The sequence below is a fragment of the Rhodotorula paludigena genome (assembly GCF_050403205.1).
Source record: "Rhodotorula paludigena JCM10292 DNA, Rt_paludigena_JCM10292v1_ctg30, whole genome shotgun sequence".
NCBI classification, from domain to species: domain Eukaryota; kingdom Fungi; phylum Basidiomycota; class Microbotryomycetes; order Sporidiobolales; family Sporidiobolaceae; genus Rhodotorula; species Rhodotorula paludigena.
The window spans coordinates 214213-235165 of record NW_027481428.1 but is presented as its reverse complement, the minus strand read 5'-3'; the positions used below and the strand labels follow the sequence as shown (position 1 = coordinate 235165).

General features: G+C 64.2%; 8 protein-coding genes across 8 annotated transcripts; 5 read left to right on the top strand and 3 right to left on the bottom strand.

Moving 5' to 3' along the window:
- Window positions 1-234: 234 nt before the first annotated feature.
- JCM10292_005984 (SDR family NAD(P)-dependent oxidoreductase) lies at window positions 235-1400 on the bottom strand (the record flags this gene model as incomplete). Its single annotated transcript, XM_076650032.1, has 7 exons — window positions 235-365; window positions 452-538; window positions 602-672; window positions 738-755; window positions 825-972; window positions 1050-1284; window positions 1344-1400. 7 exons carry the CDS (start codon window positions 1398-1400, stop codon window positions 235-237), a joined length of 747 nt encoding a protein of 248 aa, XP_076504496.1.
- A 297-nt stretch (window positions 1401-1697) lies between these two features.
- JCM10292_005983 (MBL fold metallo-hydrolase) lies at window positions 1698-3227 on the top strand (the record flags this gene model as incomplete). The annotated part of the gene is made up of 9 exons (XM_076650031.1): window positions 1698-1772; window positions 1834-1902; window positions 1968-2000; window positions 2089-2157; window positions 2232-2491; window positions 2556-2620; window positions 2682-2934; window positions 2998-3062; window positions 3124-3227. 9 exons carry the CDS (start codon window positions 1698-1700, stop codon window positions 3225-3227), a joined length of 993 nt encoding a protein of 330 aa, XP_076504495.1.
- A 405-nt stretch (window positions 3228-3632) lies between these two features.
- Window positions 3633-6633, bottom strand: JCM10292_005982 (uncharacterized protein; the record flags this gene model as incomplete). The annotated part of the gene is made up of 3 exons (XM_076650030.1): window positions 3633-3680; window positions 3941-6134; window positions 6296-6633. The coding sequence occupies 3 exons, from the start codon at window positions 6631-6633 to the stop codon at window positions 3633-3635; spliced, it is 2580 nt and encodes an 859-aa protein (XP_076504494.1).
- Window positions 6634-7320: 687 nt separating this feature from the next.
- Window positions 7321-8990, top strand: GID8 (glucose-induced degradation complex subunit GID8; the record flags this gene model as incomplete). The annotated part of the gene is made up of 5 exons (XM_076650029.1): window positions 7321-7323; window positions 7393-7463; window positions 7785-8013; window positions 8308-8836; window positions 8899-8990. 5 exons carry the CDS (start codon window positions 7321-7323, stop codon window positions 8988-8990), a joined length of 924 nt encoding a protein of 307 aa, XP_076504493.1.
- Window positions 8991-9971: 981 nt separating this feature from the next.
- Window positions 9972-12623, top strand: JCM10292_005980 (uncharacterized protein; the record flags this gene model as incomplete). The annotated part of the gene is made up of 1 exon (XM_076650028.1): window positions 9972-12623. The coding sequence occupies one exon, from the start codon at window positions 9972-9974 to the stop codon at window positions 12621-12623; it is 2652 nt and encodes an 883-aa protein (XP_076504492.1).
- A 379-nt stretch (window positions 12624-13002) lies between these two features.
- JCM10292_005979 (uncharacterized protein) lies at window positions 13003-14632 on the top strand (the record flags this gene model as incomplete). The annotated part of the gene is made up of 9 exons (XM_076650027.1): window positions 13003-13072; window positions 13136-13214; window positions 13296-13324; window positions 13393-13437; window positions 13494-13610; window positions 13684-13866; window positions 13929-14165; window positions 14220-14324; window positions 14388-14632. The coding sequence occupies 9 exons, from the start codon at window positions 13003-13005 to the stop codon at window positions 14630-14632; spliced, it is 1110 nt and encodes a 369-aa protein (XP_076504491.1).
- Window positions 14633-15109: 477 nt separating this feature from the next.
- JCM10292_005978 (uncharacterized protein) lies at window positions 15110-17446 on the bottom strand (the record flags this gene model as incomplete). Its single annotated transcript, XM_076650026.1, has 11 exons — window positions 15110-15154; window positions 15218-15342; window positions 15532-15667; window positions 15739-16025; window positions 16102-16550; window positions 16609-16693; window positions 16753-16856; window positions 16930-16941; window positions 17000-17027; window positions 17093-17150; window positions 17222-17446. The coding sequence occupies 11 exons, from the start codon at window positions 17444-17446 to the stop codon at window positions 15110-15112; spliced, it is 1554 nt and encodes a 517-aa protein (XP_076504490.1).
- Window positions 17447-18570: 1124 nt separating this feature from the next.
- Window positions 18571-20884, top strand: HAS1 (ATP-dependent RNA helicase HAS1; the record flags this gene model as incomplete). Its single annotated transcript, XM_076650025.1, has 6 exons — window positions 18571-19174; window positions 19238-19437; window positions 19499-19616; window positions 19677-19978; window positions 20041-20361; window positions 20432-20884. The coding sequence occupies 6 exons, from the start codon at window positions 18571-18573 to the stop codon at window positions 20882-20884; spliced, it is 1998 nt and encodes a 665-aa protein (XP_076504489.1).
- Window positions 20885-20953: the final 69 nt, after the last annotated feature.

Sequence of the window (20953 nt, the reverse complement as noted above, 5' to 3'; positions counted from 1 at the left end):
GTCTCGTCACGCGCATTTCGCGCTTTTGATTAGGGCCATGTTCGGCGTGCAAAGAGTGCGAGCCGGGCAACTCGATTACCGCCGGTACAGCGCAAGTACAGCGTGATACGCCCACTTCCGCTTGCAACTGGCCTCCCGCTTCCGCTTCTCGATCTCATCTGCAGGAATCTCTCTCGCACACCTTGAAGTCCAGGCTGTGACCCTTGCATTCCCTTCTCTGCCCAGGACAGAGTCCTACGTCGGCGTCTGCCCGCCGTGCACGGCGACGGTGCTTCCGTTCATGAAGCTGCTCTGCTCGCCCGCGAGGAAGAGCATCACTTGCGCGATCTCGAGCGGGTCTGCCGCGCGGCCGAGCGGGACCGAGGCTGTTGCGAACACGCCGATTCAGCTTGCGAAGGACCGGATGATCGCGTTGAGAGGGGAGCAGCCGACGGAAAAGAGCCAAACGCACCCTTGACTGCTGTCTGCAATTCGGGCGGGAACGAGGCAAACATCTCGGTGGCAGTCGCGCCCGGCTGGATGCAGTTTGAGCGGATCCCTGCGGCGGATGTGCCCGAGTGAGTTCAAGGAAGAGGGACGAAAGTGCGGCGGAAAGACAGACCGTAGTGTGCAAATTCAGCGGCGGCGGTCAAGGAGAGACCGCGCACAGCCCACTTGGATGCACAGTAAGCGCTTAAAGTCGGTCGAGGCGTCAGTGCGGCGGATTGACTTCAAGAGAAGGCCAAGCGGAAGCGAACCTCATGCCTGGTTGCCCGCTGCAATTGGTACAAAATCAGCCATGCGCTAGCAGTACAGAGCCTTTGGTTGCAGATAACGGTACGCACTAGAGGCTGGCGACTGAAGCAACAAACGTGAGGGAGCAGCCTTTCCCGGCCGAAGGGGACGCGCGCATTGCTGCGACGGCATGCTTGGCCGTCAGCCAGGCGCCCTTGACGTTGACGGACAGCATCTTGTCGATGTCTTCGTGCGGAGCTAGGATGCGGAAAGCGTTAGACCTGAGGGCTTGAGCGACGGAAGCGGTGGAGCAAAGCGAAGGAAGGGAGCCGCACAATCCAGCCAGGGCACGATTGGCGAGAGGATGCCCGCGTTGCAGATGGCCGCGTCAACTTGACCGAACTGCTTGAGCGCTGCCTGGGTCATAGCCTCGACCTGGTCTTCTTTCGTGACATCCGTCTCGAGGAAGCCGATGAGATCATTCGGCGTGCTTTGCAGCTCTTGCCGGGCTTTGTCGAGGTTGAGGTCGGAGACGAAGACGCGATAGTTGTTCTGCAGGAAGAGTTTGGCCTGCGAGAAGGTCGCCGTTCAGATTGATGGATGAAGGGTCGAAGAAGGAAGACACGCACTGCCGAGAGACCAATCCCTCGACCCGCGCCGGTAATGAGAGCAACACGACCAGCCATGGACTCCTGTGTGATGGGCAGAAGAAGCGTAAGCGAGCAAGGAGACGAGAGCCCGACACGAAGATGTGGGGGTCTACCCGCAGACGGAGACGGGGACGCTAGACCGGGGCACTTCGGGCTGCTCAAGGACGCGTGAGCGTCAAGTCAATTCCGCCCCAGGCGCGCCAGCATCTTCCAGCTCGCAGGGGCAAGTGTACCTTAGCGCTGCGGAGAAAAGTGGGGAGGTCATGAGAATCACTTCTGTCGGCGCTCCTCTCCTGCTTTCTGCACCTGCTGCTTCTTCAGGACTCCTGCACGATGCCCCCGTTCAACCCGTCGGTCAACAGCACGGGCCTGGCGAAGAAGGGACCTCCCCTCGACGTTCACTACAAGGTCGGCTTCATCCCACCTCTTTGTCGGGAACCGTGGTCTGAACTGGCTTCAAGCTGCACAGATCCACTCTGAGCCGGGCCTCTCGTCCATCTCGACGCTCATCGTCGGTGTCGAGGCATGCGTTCTCATCGTGAGTCCGGCTTCTCCCCCTTCCCGACTCTTTGCCGGTGCGCTAACCGGGTCTTCGGATCACAGGATCCGCCTTTCCTCCTTCCGGATGCCCATGAGGTGCGTGAGAAGCTACCCTAAGTCGAGGCAGCGCGGCGTGCAGTCCCGCCGTTCTCGCACGCCCTGACAGATTATTCTGCCCTTCCAGCTCGTCAAGTTCATCAAGGAGAAATCCTCCGTGCCTCTACAAGCTGTGTTCTGCACTCACCACCACCCAGTGCGTCGCTGAAGAAACACAGCCTGGCAGCGTGCGCTTTGCGCTGCTTCCGCTCACTCCGTCCTGCCGTGCAGGACCACTACTTCTCGGCCAACCCGCTCTTTGAGGCATGGCCGGAGGCCTCCTTCTTTGCGGCGCCGTACGTGTGCGACGGAATTGACCGGGAGTACGACGAGAAGATTGTTTACTGGCCGGCCATCTATGGCGACCTCGTCCCGAAGAACCCGCGCAAGCCGACCCGCTACCCGTTCTCGTTCTTTATCCTGCCGGGCAACGCCAGCTCGCCTGTCATTCTGCTCGGACCGGTCATCGGCGACACGGTCGACCACAGCATGTTCGTTGCTCCTCCGTTGGCCTTCCCAACTCGCTTTTTGACCTGTCCCGGTTCCACGATGCAGGTTCTGGCTTCCGCGTGAGAAGGTGATCGTGACAGGCGACTGCATGTACGGTCGCTCGACACATGGTGCGCCGCACACCTGCAGGTCAAGGCTGTCTCCTCCCGCTCACGCTTTGCTGTCTTGCAGTCTGGGCCGCCGAGATCGAGACGCCCGACTTCCTCGAAGCCTGGAGGAACGTCTTGAGCGTTATTGAAGGTCTCGAGGTCGAGCGCATCATTCCGGGCCACCTCGAGTCGGCGTCAGGGCTCGAACTTGACGCCGAGGCGGACATGGCGCACAACCGCAAGTACCTCGACATGTTCGCGACCAAGATCACGTACGCAGAGAAGAAGTCGACAATTCCGGATCTGCGTCAGGCGTTTGCAGAGGCATTCCCGCAGTCAGTCCCTCGAATCTCTGGCTCTTGGTTCGCTCGCATTGCTGACAAGCTCTGTTGACGCAGGTGCAAGGCCAACCACGATTTCTTCCTCGGCATGTTGTCAAAGACGTTCGGAGAGGGCGGCGAGCGTACGTCTGTATCTCCTTCTTCGCGTTTTCTCGCATGCTAAACCGAAACATTGCCTTGCAGCATGGGCCGAGAACGCGCACCACAACATCGCCGCGCGCAAGACCGAGGATCTCGAGCAGTACGTGATCGGCAACTCGACGCGCCTGGCAAAGGAGAAGCAGTGAGCCCGTCCAAGAGGCTAGGCGGCGAAGGCGAAGTGAGAAATGTTGCAGTAAACGAAGTGCAGTATGTTCCCTCTCGATGGTTCAGTGTGAAACGTATATTGTCTTTGTGCTCAGGGTACGCGAGGTTGCGAAAAGCAGAACGTGAACTACGGCACAGGCAGCCTTTCAACTTCGACCATGCCCTATCCGCTCCTCACGCTCGCCCGACTTCGGCGCTCTGCTTCATCGATCGCATACAACCCTCTGACGGACGTCTCTCCGCTCGGGCGCGCCGACCCTGCGCTGCCACGATCGGTTTCGCGCACGCGCAGGTCGTCGAGCGAAATGGAAGTCCGCAGCTTCGGGACAGATAGGTGCGGCGAGGACGAGACTGGCGAGACAGCGTCTTCGTCTGCGACAGCTGCGTCAGGAAGGAGGAGCGACGAGGCGCGGCGAGATGCGGCGCTGCTGCTGCTGAAGGGGGAGAGGAAAGAAAAGCGAGAGGCGCGCTTGCGGATGCTTGGCTTATTCGTTGCGTGCGGAGGTGGAGCTGGCGTCGGCGAGAGGAGTTCTGGGTTGTTGACGCCTGTCAGTGCTCCGGCAATGCTAAAGAGAGGGAGACGAAGCGCATCCGCCGGCGTGAACTCACCGAGCACGTCACGTCCGCCAGTCCATCTCTGCACCACCTTCCTGACCGCGTCCACCGTCTCCCATTCTTCGGAACCGTCACGCACCCCGCAGTCGGCGACGTCCACCTCGACCCGTTCCACCGTGACGCCTGCGTGTTCCGCCACCCGGCGGCTCAGGGCAGCTGCCTCTACAGCATTCGCCGCCGCAAACTGTTTGACGGTCTGCAGCACACTCCGGCGCTGCAGCGAGAGGGATGGGTCGTCGAGGCGGAGCGACGAGTAGCCCGTGCCGAGCGAGAGGAGCTCGACTTTCCCTCCGACAGGGCAGAGCTCTCGCGCGACGTCGAGCGCGGCTGTCGAGGGGTTGAGCGAAGTCGGCGAGGAGGTGAAGGGAAGAAGGAGGGAGGAAGGTGCGGCGAAGAAGGGGGATGCGGCGCAGCTTGCGAGAATAGCCTGCGCAAGCGTGAGCTCGCACGCCGGGTCGTCGTCGCGCAGTAAGCGCGGCGCAATCTTGCCCGTCGTAGTATCTGCCTGGAAGACTTGCAGCGCAATTCGGGCCCCGTAGCGGCCGGTGTCTTCGCTGTCGCGGAAGAACGGCTCGTTCGCGCCTGGAAGGAGGTCAGACAGCGCTCGTTCGAGGGCCTGAGACCGTGCCGGCGGGGTGAGCGGGGCCCAAGACGACGAACTGGAGCTTGTGACGGGGGACGAACGGCGAAAGAGGCGGCTCCAGCGGCTCCTCTTTGTCGGCGCTGCCGCGCTCGACCCAGCGGATGCGTGAAGCGGGAAAGCACGCTTTGCGATCTGCATGTAGAGCGCGAGGGCGTCTTCGACAGACAACTGCACGCGGCCTAGCAGCACCGCGAGGAGCGCCGAGGCCGATGTGCCGACCATGAGCGCGAAGTGCCGTGCTGGCGAGTCGGTGCGAGACGTGCGCAAGCGCGCTTCGAGGAGGACGAATTGCGCGATCGGGCCGACGAGACCGGCGCCATCGAGGGAGAGTACTCGAATGGGCTCGACAGGCGGAGGCGGGCCATCGAGGGAAGTCGTCGGTCTGCCGGACGATAGCGCGGCCGTCTGCGTAGCAGGACCTGTAGTAACCTGCTCGACCGGCGGATCTGCAAACTCGCTGACTTTGACGACGTCGACGGTGGGAGACGGCCCCTCAGCCACCTTCGGCAGCTGCAGATCGATCTCGACAACCTCGCCGGCGAGCACGATGACGGGGACGCGGATCTTGTCCTGCTCGCTGGCCTGCTCCGCCGCGCCGGCGTGCCCGACGCAAGCGGCTCCAGGATCCGACGCCGAGTCAGCGGATGACGCTGACGATGACGACGAAGACTCGACAGTCTCGTCGCTGACACCGCTCGCAGCCGGCTCGTCCTCTAGCAGCGCGGCAGCGTGCTCGGCCGGCGAAGATGTCAATGAGCCGGCCGCTGCAGCTGTCGGCTGAGACGCGGCGCCGTCCTCGGCAGTCGCAGTCGCGGCGGCGCCCGGAGCGAGAGGAGGCAAAGTCGGTTCCGCAGGCGAAGCGGTATCGACTGGACCTTCGGCTGGGCTGCTGGGCTGGCTCTCGCACAGTAGCGGAGGCGGCGCGCTCTGCACGGGCGCGGGAGAGCATACGGGTGGCTCGTCGAGTTGTGCAGGAGAGGCGCTCGCAAGGATGAGCGAGGGCGCAGGTACAGGTGGGTCCGGCGAAATTGGCGAGTCTTGAACGATCGAGGGTGCTGCATCAGGCGCTGAGGTTGTGAAGACGGACTCTTTCACTGCTGCTGACGGGGTGGGGGTTTGCCCGAGCGGTGCTGGCGAGACTTCGATTGTCGGCGCGCCCGTTGGCGGCGGCATTGGCTGCGACACCGCCCTTCGCATGATTGGCGGGCCCAGTCCTCGTGCCACTCGACCTGCAGTCGGCGGGGCAAGGTCGTCTCTGGTCGTTGGCTTGGGAGGCGGCCAACTCCCTTCGAGACGTCGCGCCTGCCTCGGCAGCGTGTCCTTCGCCTCGTCGCCCGTTCCTCCGCCCATGCGCAGCAGCTCATTCTGCGCGTAGCACCACTCGACGAACTCGTCCCTACGCTTGGCAGGCGAGGCCGCCGAGCCGTCCTGCGGCGGATTCTCCCGCGCGAAGCGCTCAAAGAGCGGACCGCGGAGGGCGAGCGAGAGCTGGACGAGGCGCGGGAGGGCCGCGTTGTCGCTCGCGATGTCAACAGCATCTTCTGCCGCCCATGTCGCCGGTGAGAGAGGGTGCGAGAGGGCGTAGTGGGCGAGGAGAGACGTGAGCGAGGCGGTGAGCGTCGATATGGCGCTGCGCGTGGAAGCGAGGGAGCAGACGAGGAGAGGGAGACGGGTGGGGCCGGTCGAGCGAGCGGCGAAGTCGTTGGCGAAGGCTTGGACATCGAGCATGGTAATGCGAGGTGAGAAGCGGGTCAGCGTCGTGCGGTGCGAGCAGGATAAGCACCGACGCACGCCTGCACCTTGAACACTGTCTCTTCTCCCGCGCCCCTGCCCTTCTGCGCACTGCCCTGGAACTCGTACTCGCGCTCGACCACAACTTTGCCGCTGAGCGCCTCCCGCTCCTTCTTCTCGACCGCCTCGAGGTGCTCGTGCACGAGTTGCAGGACGATGGCAGCGCGTTCGCAGAGTCTCGCGCATGCAGCAGAAAGCACTGGCTGCTGCTCAAGCGCGGTCCACGCCGTGCGGAAGGCGTTAAGGGTGGTTGTGAGATCCCGACGCGTCGTGAGCGCCTTGAACGGCTGCAAGGCGAGCGCTTCTTCCACTGCGACCGGCGTTGTAGGAAGCGGCATTGCACAATCAGGCCTGCAGCGGCAACAGCTTGTTCACAAGGGAGGGCGAGAAGCAAGAAGCGGAGGCCGCGCGATGCAAACGCGAGGACCGGGCGAAGGAGGCTCGAGCGGCGTGGTGCGAAGCATGGAAGCAGGTGTGCGTAGCTACAGCACGGAAGATACTCGGCCTGCTCTGCGTACTGCCATTCGCGCCATCACGGCGTGCAGACCAGAGCAGACAAGAGCCCGGCGAAAAGCGAAAGCGAGGAGATTCACGCACCTCCTTTGACTCCCAGAGCGCTTCCAATGGTCGGAGTGCTCTGCTCACACGCTCAAAAGCAGCTCAGAGGCGCATTCAGTACATCGAGCGAGGTGAAACGAGGTGAGGCGTCCCCCTTTCTCGGCTTCGCCTCCTCCCACACCCAGCAGAAGGCCCGCACACCGCCCGCGCAGCTAGTCGAGGCTCGCACATACTCGCACACACTCGAGCACCCAGCCGTCGTCCACTGCACCTGCTCAGCGAGCCACAGTCGCCCAGTTCCACCCCCACCTCGTCGTCGGTGTCCCCGGAAGTCGTCACTGTCTGCGAGCGTGGCGTCGTTCGACTTCGTCCAGGTCCGCCACAGAGGCGAAGTCATCCGCCAGGCCACTTTCGCAGCCCGCGCCCCCGTGTCTGCCCGCGCCGCTGCGTCGCCTGCGCCGTCCGCCATGGTGCGCGCGCGGCTCTGCCCTCCTTCCCTCCTTCGCTTCACTCTTCCCGCTCACTCCCCTCGAGCGCAGTCGTCCAGACGCCCAGTCACCTCGCCAGAAGAGTGGTCAAAGCGTCTCGCAGACGTGCAATGCTCGAAAGAGTGCGTCGACCCTCCCGCCTCGCGCTTTTCCCGCAACTTTTCCATGGCAGCGCGCATTCTCTCCGCACGCCGCGCGCGAGGGCGATACACGATGAGACTCTATTCGAAGTGGGAATCTCTCCTATAGATCTGCGGCTAATCCCCGCATACCGCCCCCCTCCAAAGGAGGGAGGAGCGAATCGACGAGGACACACTTTACTTCATTTCTGACCCTGCCGCTTCGCCGCGTTTGTGCGCTCGAGGGTGCCCTGCCATGCCAGCACATTCACGCTCCGTGCCGTGATGAACGAGCTGACGCGTCGCTCGGTCCCCTCGTCGCAGTGACCTGAATCTCCTCGTCGCCAACTACCTCTTCACCGAAGGATACCTCTCCGCCGCCGAGAACTTCGCGCGCGAGTCGGGTCTGTCCACCTCCGCTGTCGATGCGTCCAGTGCCGGTGCCGCACTCGGCGATGTCGAGAGCATCCGCGCACGCATGGACATCCGGCGCGCCGTCTTGCGCGGCGAAGTCGAGACTGCGCTGAATCAGGTCATCGACCTCGACCTCGAGGTGCGTTTACTTCTACCTTGGCCGGGGAAGAGCGGCGCACGCTGCGTTCGAGGGCGGGAAACACCGAGGATCGATTTCGTACTATGCACCACTCTCAGCCGGGGCCCATGCCGGGCCGTAATAGCCTTGCTCGCGCCCTAGCAAAGATGATGATAGGACAACCAAACCTTTTCGTCAACACTGAGGAACTCCCCCAGTCCCTCGCTCGCTGCTGCGCCCGCTCTGAATCATCGAGCACCACGAATCCCGCCCGCCTGCACGGACTGACGGGACCCTCTGTGCGCACGCATACAGATCCTCGACCTCGACCCGTCCCTGCACTTCCACCTCCTGCAGCAGCACCTGATCGAGCTCATCCGCGCGCGCGAGATCCCGCTCGCGCTCGCGTTTGCGCAGAACGAGCTCGCGCCGCTCGCCGAGGAGCACCCGCGGTTCCTCAAGGAGCTCGAGCGCACAATGGCGCTCCTCGCATTCGAGCTACCGACCATGAGCGTCGGCGGTGCGGATGCGGCTGCTCCGCCGAGTGCAGCGGGAGACGAGCCGGCGGCTGCAGCTGCGGCTGCATCGACCAAGAAGTCGAAGAAGGACAAGAAGGGCGCCTCGACGAGCGGAGGTGCGAAGGACGACGCGGCGATCCCGCCGATGCCGTTGCACATCTCTGCGCTCCTCGACCCGTCGCAGCGGCTGCGCACGGCGCAGGAGCTCAACGCGGCGATCCTGCACGCGCAGGGGCACCCGGCCGAGCCCAAGTTGCCAAAGCTCATGTCGGTCATGAACTGGGGCGAGGGATTGCTGAGCGAGAAGGGCGTCGAGTGGCCAAAGTGTGCGTTCGATCGCCTTTCTCACCGTCTGTACCCGAGACTGATTGGGAGTTTGCGCATGTAGGGGATCTGCACGAGTTGCTGCAGCAGCCCGCGGCGTCTGCATCACCCGTCGGCGTGTCGAACGGCGGGTCAGACGCCGCCATGGCGCTCTGAATCTGGTCTCCGCCGCATCGTGATCTGTCGCCTGTCGTAGCCCTGTTGTCTGTTCTCTCCCTGTTGTGTTGCAAGAGCTGCACCCTGTTTCCCTGCGTCAGGACCTTGATCTGCGAGTGATCGAGCAAGTGCGAGTGGAAATGGAAAGCGCGGAGTGCGAAGGGGACGCGGAGCGAAAGCGGCGGCTCCACCTCGAGGCCTCTCGTCACGGCGCTCGCTGCCTGCACTCGCCTGCTTGCTCCTGCTGCCTCTCGCGAGTACACCTCTGTGCGCGTGCATCGTACCCACGCTCACTGCTCGCTGAAGGTGCGCTTGCCCCGGTCGCCGCCGCCCCACTTCGCGCTTCTCACGCTAACCTCGCCTCGCCCTCGCTCTCCCGAGCACAGCCAGCTCGCAGGTCGAGCTCGTCCAGCACTGCAGAATCCGACTCGACCCAGTCCTCCCCCTAGCATCGACAGCACAAGCGGCGCCATGCCGCTCGCCTTCTCGTCCTCGCCCCGCCGGGGAGGGGGAGGCGATTCCCCTGCACCGCCAGCGAGCCCGCCGCTGCGCATGACCCGCTCAGACACCCTCACCATTTCGCTCGCCGACGCTCGTCACCCTGCGACGGCTCACTCGTCGGCCGCGAACGACTTGCCCCCTCCGGTTCCCGACATTTCCGCCGCCGCTACTTCAGGCGGAACAGGTCTGCACCTAGGTCTGAGCCGCGAATCGGCGAATTCGACGTCCGCGGCAACGGAGAGCGCAGGCGCAGCTCGTCAGGCCCGTCTAGCAGCGGCTTCGTTGTCGTCGCCGTCGAGTGCGGCCTCGCCTACAGCAAAGCTGAGGGGGCTCTTTCGCCCTGCTGCAGGGCCAGCGGAGGAGCTGAAGAGCGCTTCAATGGCGCGGGCCAGCTCGCACGACTCGGTCATGCGTCCGAGAGGACAGGACGGACCGACAAAGCGACCCGCGACGGCATTGGGCACTTCTCGCCCCGCTTCCATGCTCCTCGGGTCGGGCACAGCCGCACCGTTGAAGTTGGAACATACGGCAGACCTGTCGTCTTCACCGACGAGGTGGAAGAAGCCGTTCAGCGGGGCCGGTCGGCCGGCGACATCGGCAGGGACGTCGTCCTCGTCCGGTTTCACCTTCCCCGCCGCGCCGACGGCGCGACAGCGGGACTCGCTCGCACCTATACTCACCGATACTGCCCGTCCTGAGGCGCGAGGCTCGTCGCCAACTGCACGAGCCGTCTCCCCTTCTCGCTGGCGGAACCCGTTCATTCGACAATCGTCGTCCTCGGCCAGCTCGCCGACGACACTCCTCTCTACCTCTCCGACGCATCAGCGCCTCACTGCCCCATCGCACGCCCGCACTGCATCCGGCTCTTCCGACCTGAACGACGCGCTTCACGTTTCGCGCGCACCGCAGCGGCGACCATCAGACGAGCTCGCGCCTTCATCAGGCGGCCCAGAAAGCTCGCACAAGCGCGGGTTCTCGTTCGGGCGGCGGAGCAGCGCGAGCGGCGATGGCGAGGCGGGCACGGGCGGCGCGCTAGCGGGCGGGCTGCGCAAGCTTCGAGCGCAATTCTCGCACGCTGCGCCGCCGGCCGCGTCGACACAGCACGAAGACGACGCTGGGAGTGCGACGGACGAACCGCGCGTGTATGCCTCGCGGCTGAACGGGATCGCCCCGAGCAGTGAGGCGGCGAAGCCGGCGTTACTGAACGGGCACAGCCGCTCTGCGTCGCTCGCATCAAGCATAGCGCCTTCCCTCGCACGCACTTCGTTTGGCGACTCGAGCTCGCGGCCGGTGCGCGCCTCTCTTGAATCCTCGCAGCCGCCGCTTTCAACAGCTGGTTCGCCCGCACCCGCCTCTTCCGCCCCATCACCTCGCGTCACCACTGCACCACCCCACTTGCGCAAGAAGTCGTCGTTTTCCGCGGTCAAGGCCCTCCTCGGCTCGACGTCCCCGTCCGCTTCGCCTGCGGGCACGGGCGGCTCTGCGGGCACAAGACGAGCCGACTCGCCCTCTTCGGACGCGGGCGAGGCGCTTGACCCGCTCACGGACGCAGAACTCGCGAGCTGGCGCCGCGCAGGGCGCGAGCGGCGAGCCGCTGCGCGTAGCGGAAGCGGGAGTGGCGGAGGCGGCGAGACGAGCGAAGACGAGGTGATCGAGGTGTTGGGCGAGGCGGCGCGCCTTGGTCCGCGCGCGGGTCCGGCGACGGCGAACGAGCGTCGAGGGAGCATAACAAGCCAGGACAGCGGCGACGTTCTCATCATCGGGCAGCAGCAGGGACCGCAGCAACCTGCCTCGCCCGCTTTGTCGACGCACCGGTCGCAGGCGATGCGATCCTTTACCGAAGCGTCTTCGGCGGCCTCGAGCGTCCGCAAGGCGAGCTCGCCCCGCAGCTCGGCCGTGCCGCTGTTTCCGAACAGCCCGAGGAGCTCGTCGCAGCCCTTCCTGGGCTCACGGCGCAGCAGCTCTGCAGCTGCGGCGGCCAGGCCGAACACGGCGCCCGTCGAGCGCAGGTCGTCGCGTGTCGGCGAAGGGACCGTGGACAGCGGCGTGCTCAACGTGCTCGAGTTTGTCGCGGTCGACGCGGGCGGCGATGGCGAAGAGGCGCTCCCGCTGCACTTCCCGCAGACGCACAGCACCGACGAGTCGCTTTTCCCCTCTGCCATCTCGCCGAAGCTCGGCCCGCCTCCGTCGCCCTCGCTCGCCGTGCTCGGCTCGAGTCCGCCGAAGCGAGGGCACCTGCGCCGGCGGTCGACCAGCTCGAGCCAACTCTCGCTCGGGAGCGAGGAGGACATGATTCTCTCGACGTTGGGCGGCTTTGCTGGGCTGGGTCTCTCGTCGAGCCCTTCTTCCGCGAGCTCGAGCCCGGTGCTCCCTCAGCAACCTTTCATTGCACCGTCTGCGAGCGCTGCGGAGCAGAGCAGCCTTCCGGCGTCGATGCAGCAGCTCTTCTCAACGCCTCCGAAGATCGCTCGGCCGAAGACCGATGGAGCACCCCTCTCGAGCCCGTCGAAACGGGCAGCACGGCCGAGCCCGATTCAGGTCGAGTTTGGCAGCCGCAGACTGAGCACCGCGTCGCTCGCGTCTCCCGTCTCGCCCTCTACTCCGCCACCGCGACCAGCGCGAGCACCGGGTCGTCTTTCCCGTCCTGTCAGCGGGTCGTCAGCCACTCCGCCACAGCCGTATGTCCCGTCATCTCAGCAGGAGACTTCGTCTGCGCGCTCTCCCTCCTCGCCCAAGCCCGCCGCAGTGGCCACGGTGCACTCTATCTCGACCGCTCCGCCACCTTTACCGCCTTCGTCGCGTCGAGCGCTCGTCCGTCCGCGCATCCCGCCATCCTCGTCTGCACCGCGCTCGCCCCCGGCCCGCCCAAGCAGGAGCAAGGAGCGTGCCCGCGCGCGCGCGGCGCTTGAGGGCAATGCCGTGAGTACGGTGCGCCGCCCGAGTCTCGAGCTCGTTGGCGAGCGGTACTCGGCCGAGGGAGGACTGGGGGGATGGTGCGAGGCGGAGAAGGAGCGAAGGAAGGACCTCCCGCCTACGCCGCCCGGGAGCGACGAGTTGCGGCACGATTGCGAGGGTCTGCAGATTGACGAGGCGGGAAGGAGGCGCGAGGCGGCGGCCATCGCAGCCGCTTGAGCACGGCTCGAGCAGGGCGCGAGCCGGACTCGCGCACTGGACTGCATAGGTCGAAGTCGTAGGAGCGTCATTGACACTGCATTGTGCCCTCTATATCGCCAACGCTGCTCTTGCGCGAGGCAGACTTGCACGAGAAGCTCCGGCGGCCTTCTCAAGCAGGACGCCTGGCCTCTTCCCGTCCTTTCTGCCGCATCTCCGGCTAGCATGACGCCGGTCCCGCACAGCTGAGCTTTCTCGTTGTCCTGGTCTATCTTCTCGCTCTCCTCCGGCGAGGTTGGAGGATGATCGCCTCTCGCAGTGCGCTGCTCCGCTTCCGCTACAACGCCTCGGCGCCGCTTTCCCTCTCGCCCTTTACTGTGTACTCGCTCTCTGTTGCAGCATGAAGCCGATCTCGCTCCTGCTGAGCTCGCTGGCGTGCTTGTGTGCTGTCTACGCTGCTCCGGTGGCGGGTGCGTCCCTTTCCGGTCCCGGCGCTCTGCCTTTCGCGCCACTGATCCGACTCGCGCGAACAGACTTTGCTGGAGCCGCGGTCGGTGTCGACGTCGATGCCGCCACTAAGGCCGCCGTTGCCGACATTTCGTACAAGGAGCTGTGCGTGCTCGTTTGACGAGTCCCCTGTTGCTCTCGCGAGGGAGAGCCGCTCGCTGACTCCGTAGATACTCGCGCGTACAGCTGCTTCCTCGAATTTACTTACGACGCTGGTGCGTCCTAGAGCTGCTGGCTTACCCGACTGGTGCCGGCGCTGAAGCCTCCATTCGGCCGCTCGCAGAAAGCGCCGTGCTCAAGTATACCAAGGACCAGCTCATCAAAGACGGCGCGTTTCACGTCATCTCTTGCTGCAGGCGACGCTGATTCCGCATCCGCTTGCAGAGGACGGCAAGGATGTTGTTCTTAACGACGGCTTCAAGCGCGACGAGAAGGACCGCGAGGTCTACTACGTCTCGTACTGCTACAAGCAGAACGAGGCGCATGGCAAAACGAGCGAAAGTGCGGAACAGCCTTGTCCATTTTCCTGCACGCTCGTGGCGGACAGCTGAGTTCCTGTTCTTCGTGGTCGCAGACTCATACGGAACCTCCTCGACCACGGGCGATCCTTTCCTTGACGTAGTCGACAAGCTCGGCATCCAGTCGTCGGCCGGCTTTGGCGGCCACAGCGGCGTGCTCGCCAACCTCGTGAGCGGTGGCAGAGGTTTCGACAGCACCGCGATGTCGCTCCGCCACAGGCGCCAATTCGGCAGCGTCGGTGCGTTCCTGTTCGCTGCAGTCCGCTCCGCCCGCTCGCCGCCCATCTTCCAACGTCCGCAGGTTCCGGTCTTTCGTCGCCGTTCGACTCCTCTATCCCCTTCGGTGCCTACGACTCGTCCCCCTTCGACAGCCCGCTCAGTTCGAACGCCCTCCCGGACGTCAGCACCGACCCCAACGAGCTTCTCGAAGGCGCGAGCGCGGGCTTCCCCGGCTCGGGCGGTCGCAATTTCGGTCAGCTCGGCGAGAGCAACGGCGGCTTCGGCGCGGCTGGCGGCGCGGGAGGCGGTCTCTTCGGCAGTACGTCGAATGGGTGCTTGATTGGCCCGAGCTGACCTCCGGAACCGGCCGCAGATCGCGACTCGCCGTCGCCGTCCTCGTCGTCTGCGATTCCTTCGGTCTACCGCTGGAAGGACTCGACCGTCAGCGAGGAGAGGCTCTACTCCGACTCTCGTCAGAGTCCGCTGGTCTCGTCACTACCCGCACGCACCACCTTTACTGACAACACCTCTCATCCCGCAGCTCCTCGTCCCTCCATTCGTCCTGCGCCCGCCTCTCCCGCGCCCCAGCCGTCCTCAGTCGCCAGCAGGCTTGCCGCTCCACCTTCGCAGCCGACGAGCACCTTCCAGCCGGCAGCCGGTCCACCCGCTGTGACCCTCAAGGTCGGGTTCACCCCGACGGGCGTTGCGTCTGCCGCGCAGCAGGGCGAGGCCTCGTCCCTGACGATCCAGACGGTCCCGCCGACCGCCGTCGCTATCGCTTCGTGATGTAGTGTTCTAGCGACGGGTGTGGGCATCTGTGGGTGGGCATCTGTGGTGAGGAGGATCTGCAGACGCGGCACGTGTAAGAGAAAAGCATGCAACGCTGCACAGACTTTCGAGACGTGCACAGGCTTTCCTCACTTTTCGATCGTCAAATTCGTAGCAGAGACGTGAATAGACCGTTGGCTTCGAGCAGGGAGGCAGAGGAGACGGCCGGGGATTAAGCAGAGCGCGAGCAACGAAGCTTCTCTGTACACCGCTCTCGCCCTCTCCCATCGTGCGGGCGTATTGGGCGCATACGTAACCGCTAGTTGCAAGGAAACGAAGAGAACAACTCGTCTACCCGTCTCCTAGAAGGGAGAAGTCCTGCTTGAGAAGGCCGTTCCCCTCCGACCGCAAAGAAGGGCGAAAACAGGGTTGCTGAAGAGAGGTATAGCGCGTGCCTGAGAGAATAGGAAGGGAAGAGAAAGTGGAGAGCGGGCTCTACAGCTCCTGCTCGCGCGACCAGAACTTGAGGCGGCACTGGTCCTGCAGATTGCGACGCGATCAAGTCAGCAACCTTGCGCCCTCCAGAGCCATGCTGGGACGTACCTTGGGGAAGAGCGTCGCAATGATCTGAATCTCGTCCGACTCCGGCGTGCGCTCATGGGACCAGGACAAGAGCGTGGCGGCAGTGCCGATGACCGCCGACATGTGCATGTAGACGTAGTTCTGGCCTGTTCGCGACATAGGCAAGCGGTGGACAAGTCGTGCGAGCACGTCGATAGCGCAAAGAAGTGTCGGCAAAAGGCGCAGGAAAGATGAAGGAGGCGGCGGGAAGAGAGAGGTTCGAGGAGTGGCCAAGTTAGCGCGAAACCCTCGCACTCAGCTCGAAGAAACGATCCAGATCAGCAAGCGAGACGCACCGATGCACTTGTGCGCGCCGGCGCCAAACACGAGCCAGTTCTTCGAGTCGCCGCCGCCGTGGTTCGCGCCTCCGGGCATCCAGCGCTCCGGGATGAAGTCCTCCGGGTCGGGGTAGACCTCCGGGTCGTGCAGCGACTGCAGTGGAGGAGACGGAAGTCAGCCACAAGCCTGCAGAACAGCAAAACGGAGCGGGCGGAAATACGCACGTTCCAGAAGGACGGGATGAGCATTGTGCCCTTGGGCACGGTGTACTCGTCGTTGATCGGGAACGGCTTCTTGGTGAGGTAGGGCACCATGATGACCGGCGGGCGGTACCGGAGCACCTCCTTGGTCACCGCGTTGGTGTAGGGCATCTGCTCGAGCCACGCGAGCGACATGGGCGAGTCGTGGTCGCCGGCGCGGACGCGCGCCTGCTCCTCGCGCACCTTGGCGAGGACCTCCGGGTGGTCGGCGAGGAGCTGGAAGGCGAACGTGATCGAGGACGACATGGCGTCTGAAGAGGAACTCTGTCAACGGCAACCCACGTGGTATTGGAACAGACGAAATGACGGTAGTCCGACGAAACGCACCCTGCGAAGCAAAAATGAACGAGAGGAGGACGAGAGCCATCTCCTTGTCGGTGTACTCGCGGACCTCCTTGGCAATGATCTTCTCGACCCACGCGTCGAGGAGGCAATCGGCCTCCTTGCCCTCGCGCATCGCCTTCTTCGACGCGGCGGCAGCAGCAGCAAGGTGCTTGACAGCGACCTCGCGCGCGCGGCACGCGTTCCACACCTTGGTGCCGGGGAACGCGAAGGGGAAGTTGACGAGCTCGAGCGCCTGCGTGATCAACCAGTACTTGTCCGAGATCTCCTGGGCAGCAGCATCGGCGATGTAGCTGCCGCAGAAGACCCGGAGACTGGTGATCATGTTGAGGTCGCGGAACTTCATCTGGTACGGCTGGTGGTTCGGGTTCTTGTCGGCGAGCCACTGCTTGAAAAAGTCGCGGTAGATCTGGTCCTGCATGCGGAGGTAGATCCTGTGTAGAAGGCGAGATCAGCGGGACTCCATTGTGCGCAAGGAGGAAGCCAGCTCACTCGAGCGCCTTCGGGGTGAAGAGAACGTTGAGGCCCTTGCGGTACTCATTGTGGACCTTGCCGTTCAGGAAGACCCAGTTCTCCGCTGCAAACACGATCAGGTCAGCTGTAACGCACCGATTGCCCACGCAGACTAGAACTCACGAAGGAGGATCTGCTTCGCCGAGCGGACCAGGCAGGGCTCGGCGAGAGTCGAAGAGTTGAGGATCTTGCGCGCATAGTCCGTGGTCGACGCGATGACGATGAAGCTGATGGGAGGAGCGGAGCGTTAGAGACGTGTTCGAAGGAAAGAAGGGGAGGGAAGGGCGATGAGGGGCGTACATGTTGAATACACTGCAGGACACGCTCGTCAGCTCTGCCTCAGCGGGAAGACGCGTAGGAATGCACGCACGACACGGAAGCGAGCGGAGTGGACCAGGCTGCGCGAGGGTTGCGATGTCAGTATTGTTGTCCGAAGCCGAGGCTCGAGGGGGGCGAGGCGCACAGCGCTTGTACGCCTCCATGGTCGGGTTCAGCGACTCGGCAAACTGGCCGATGACGGGCTGGTGAACGTGTCCATGCAGTCAGCACGCGGTTCTCGGAGCTGTGGAGGCGGGAAAGAGGGCGAGCGCACGATCTGCCAGGCATGTCCGGGAAGCTGCTGCTTGCGCGAGCGCCACAGGGCCTGCTCGGCGACGAGGAGGGTGACGACGACGGCGAGCACGCTCGTCGCGATCGTCTTGGTGGTCCACTCGACCTGCGGGAGCTCGGGCAGCGACGCCGCGAGCTTGCCAATCGCCGCGTGCAGCTGCGACGGCGTGCTGGCCGGCGCGGCAACGTAGCTCGACGAGTGCGACATTGTGGCCCCAAGCGTGTATCGTGCGCCTCCGATCTGCGGTCTAAGCGGCAGTCCCCGGCTCTACAGGCGCGCGGAGGGACTCGTAGCGAAAGAGCGAGGGCGCGTTTCGCGCGCGGCGAGAGCGGCGGTGGTCCGATCCTCTCGTGCGCCCCTTTCGAGCTCGCCGGATCCGTTCGGTCCGTCCTAGCCCTGCCCTGCCCTGCCCTTCTCTCTCATGCTCAGGCACCGCGAACGGCGCACTCCCGCTGCCGACGCGGTGAGCCCGTCCACCCCGTCTCGTCTCGCCGAATTCCCTGCACGCGCCTCTTGCTGGACCAATGCTGGACCGCCGTTCCGGCTCACACCATTGATCGCTAGGTGCGAATACCGTAAGACGCTCGCTGCTCAGACAAGATCTGTGCAGGCGGCTGGGACGCTCTTCGCTGGATCGCAAGTCTGCCCAGATGTCAGCCGTGGCTCAGAGCGCTGGAGACGAGTTTCGAGGCTGGAATTGCCATTCGGGCATGCTTGCGCTGCCTCGTCTGCCCTTCACTTGCTTAACGGACGCCAGACTAGCCTTCGGCAGCTTGCAGCGGCGCGCATGAGCTTGCATGGACCTCAAGCCGGAACGTGATGGATCGTCTCGTGTCGCAGTATGGCCAGCCATGCTTGCTTCTTGACCTGTGGGACACGCGAAGAGACCTTCATCGACGCCTGTAGCTTAGAAGGGTACTAGCGCGCCGACAAGCCAGAGCAAAGGCGCAAGGACCAGCAGGACGAGGTGCAAGACGAGATGTGTCGTCGCTCACGCAATATTGACCATTCTTTGGAAGAATGCATGGACGCAATCCGCCATCAACAAGGTTTGGGAGGGGCACGAAAGTCACACAAGCGAGGCATCAGTAGCAAAGGCTTCATCAGTCCTGACGAGGAGGAGCCCGAGCTACTTCGCCTCAAACGTCTCGCATGGACAGGCGCAGCCCTTTGACGCACTACAGAGCCCTTAAAGACATTACTAGCGGTCTAGTAAGCCTCAAAGGGCGAGAGCGAGGAAAGCGAGCGCGCGTAAGCCGATCGCTCGAGCTCGAGCTGCGTTCACCGCCGCGACCTGCGCTTCCATCTCAACACCTCGCGCACTGCCGGCCATGTCGACCGCAGAAGCGCCCGTAGCGAGCACCTCTGCCGCCGCCATCGAGGCCAAGAAGCGCAAGCGCAAGCGCACGCACAAGAAGGGCGCCGCCTCGTCCGACGCTCCCGACGCCGCCACCCCGGCCGCGGCAGCTCCGCAGCCGGCCGACGACGACGTCGAGCCCCTTATCGACCCCGAGTACGAGCCCGCGCCGGAGCACGCGGACCAGCCCGACAAGAAGCAGAAGAAGAAGCGCGCCTCGCAGGGAGGAGGCGATGCTGGTCCGCCCGCCGGCTTCGCGGTCGAGGAGGAGCAGCCTCGCGCGTCGACGTCTTCGGGCGACGCAGCGGCCGATGCGCTTGCGCTCATGACGGGCGCGCAGCCCGCGCCCGAGCCCAAGTCGACCGCCTTCTCGTCGCTCGACCTCTCCGAGGGCACGCGCAAGGCCCTCGACGGCATGGGCTTTAGCAACATGACCGAGGTGCAGGCGCGCACGATCCCGCCCCTCCTCGCGGGCAAGGACGTGCTTGGCGCGGCAAAGACGGGCTCGGGCAAGACGCTCGCCTTCCTCATTCCGGCCATCGAGATGCTCAACAAGCTCAAGTTCAAGCCGCGGAACGGTTCGTTCAGGCTATACGAGCGTGGTGCACGAGGCGGAGCTGACACGGCTTCTCCGTACGCAGGAACCGGCGCCATCGTCGTCTCCCCCACCCGCGAGCTTGCACTCCAGATCTTCGGTGTTGCGAAGGAGCTCTGCGAGCACCACAACCAGACCTTCGCGATCGTCATGGGTGGTGCAAACCGCAAAGCCGAGGCGGAGAAGCTTGCCAAGGGTGTCAACCTCCTCATTGCGACCCCTGGACGACTGCTCGACCACCTGCAGGTGCGCCGCCTCTGCTTCCCGCGATGCTCAAGTCACTCGACTCACCTTCTCATGCCCACAGAACACGAAGGGCTTCGTCTTCAATAATCTCCGCGCCCTCATCATCGACGAGGCAGACCGCATCCTCGAAATCGGTTTTGAGGACGAGATGAGGCAGATCGTCAACCTCTTGCCCAAGGGTCCGTTTAACTACCTCTCATTGACATTCTGGGATGGCATCACTGACGCCTCCGTTCCAGACAACCGCCAGTCGATGCTGTTCTCGGCGACGCAGACGACCAAGGTCACGGACCTCGCGCGCATGTCGCTCCGCCCGGGCCCGCTCTACATCAACGTCGACACCAAGAGCGACACGTCGACCGCCAACAACCTCGAGCAGGGCTACGTCGTGTGCGAGTCGGACAAGCGCTTCCTCCTCCTCTTCACCTTCCTCCGCAAGAACCTCAAGAAGAAGGTCATCGTCTTCTTTTCGTCGTGCAAGTCGGTCCAGTACCACGGCGAGCTCCTTAACTACATCGACGTCCCCGTCCTCGACCTTCACGTGCGTTCCAGCCCTTCACTGTGCCCCGAACCGTCCCCACTTGACACCGATCGATCTCGCAGGGCAAGCAAAAGCAGCAGAAGCGCACCAATACTTTCTTCGAGTTCTGCAACGCGCCGACCGGCATCCTCCTCTGCACGGACGTTGCCGCGCGCGGGCTCGACATCCCCAAGGTCGACTGGATTATCCAGTTCGACCCGCCCGACGACCCGCGCGACTACATCCACCGCGTCGGTCGCACGGCGCGGGCGGGCAAGCAGGGCAAGAGCTTGTTGTTCCTCCTCCCGAGCGAGCTCGGCTTCCTCCGCTTCCTCAAGGCCGCAAAGGTTCCGCTCAACGAGTACAGCTTCCCGAACGACAAGATTGCTAACGTGCAGGGTCAGGTACGTCACCCCTTGCTGTTCGGCTCCTTGCCCGAGCTCGCGCTGACTGAATGTGCGATGATCCGCCCAGCTCGAGAAACTCATCTCGAAGAACTACTACCTGCATCAGTCGGCGCGCGACGGTTTCCGCGCCTACATTCAGGCCTACGCCTCGTACTCCCTCAAGACCATCTTTGACGTGACTCAGCTCGACCTGGCCAAGGTCGCGCGCGCGTTTGGCTTCTCGACGCCGCCGAGCGTCAACATCAACGTCGGGCGGAGCGCCAAGGGCGGCAAGAAGCGCAAGGACCACACCGGGCGGGGCAGCGACGACGAGGACGACGGTTCGGACGACGAGAGCGAGGACGAGGAGGAGACGGAGCGCCAGCGGAGGGCAAAGATGGCGCGGCGCGGCGGGCAGGGGTACCAGAACAAGCGGCGCGAGGTCGAGGGCGGCAAGCGGCAGGGCAAGGATTTCTACCGCGCCGACGGCGGGCGGGAGAAGCTGAAGCAGGGCGGCGGCGGGACGCAGTGGAGCCGCTGAGCAGTGCGCTCGTCTTCCCCGGTTGTACGAGTACTGTCTTCGTTGTTCCCCCTTCGTTCTGCTTTCCGC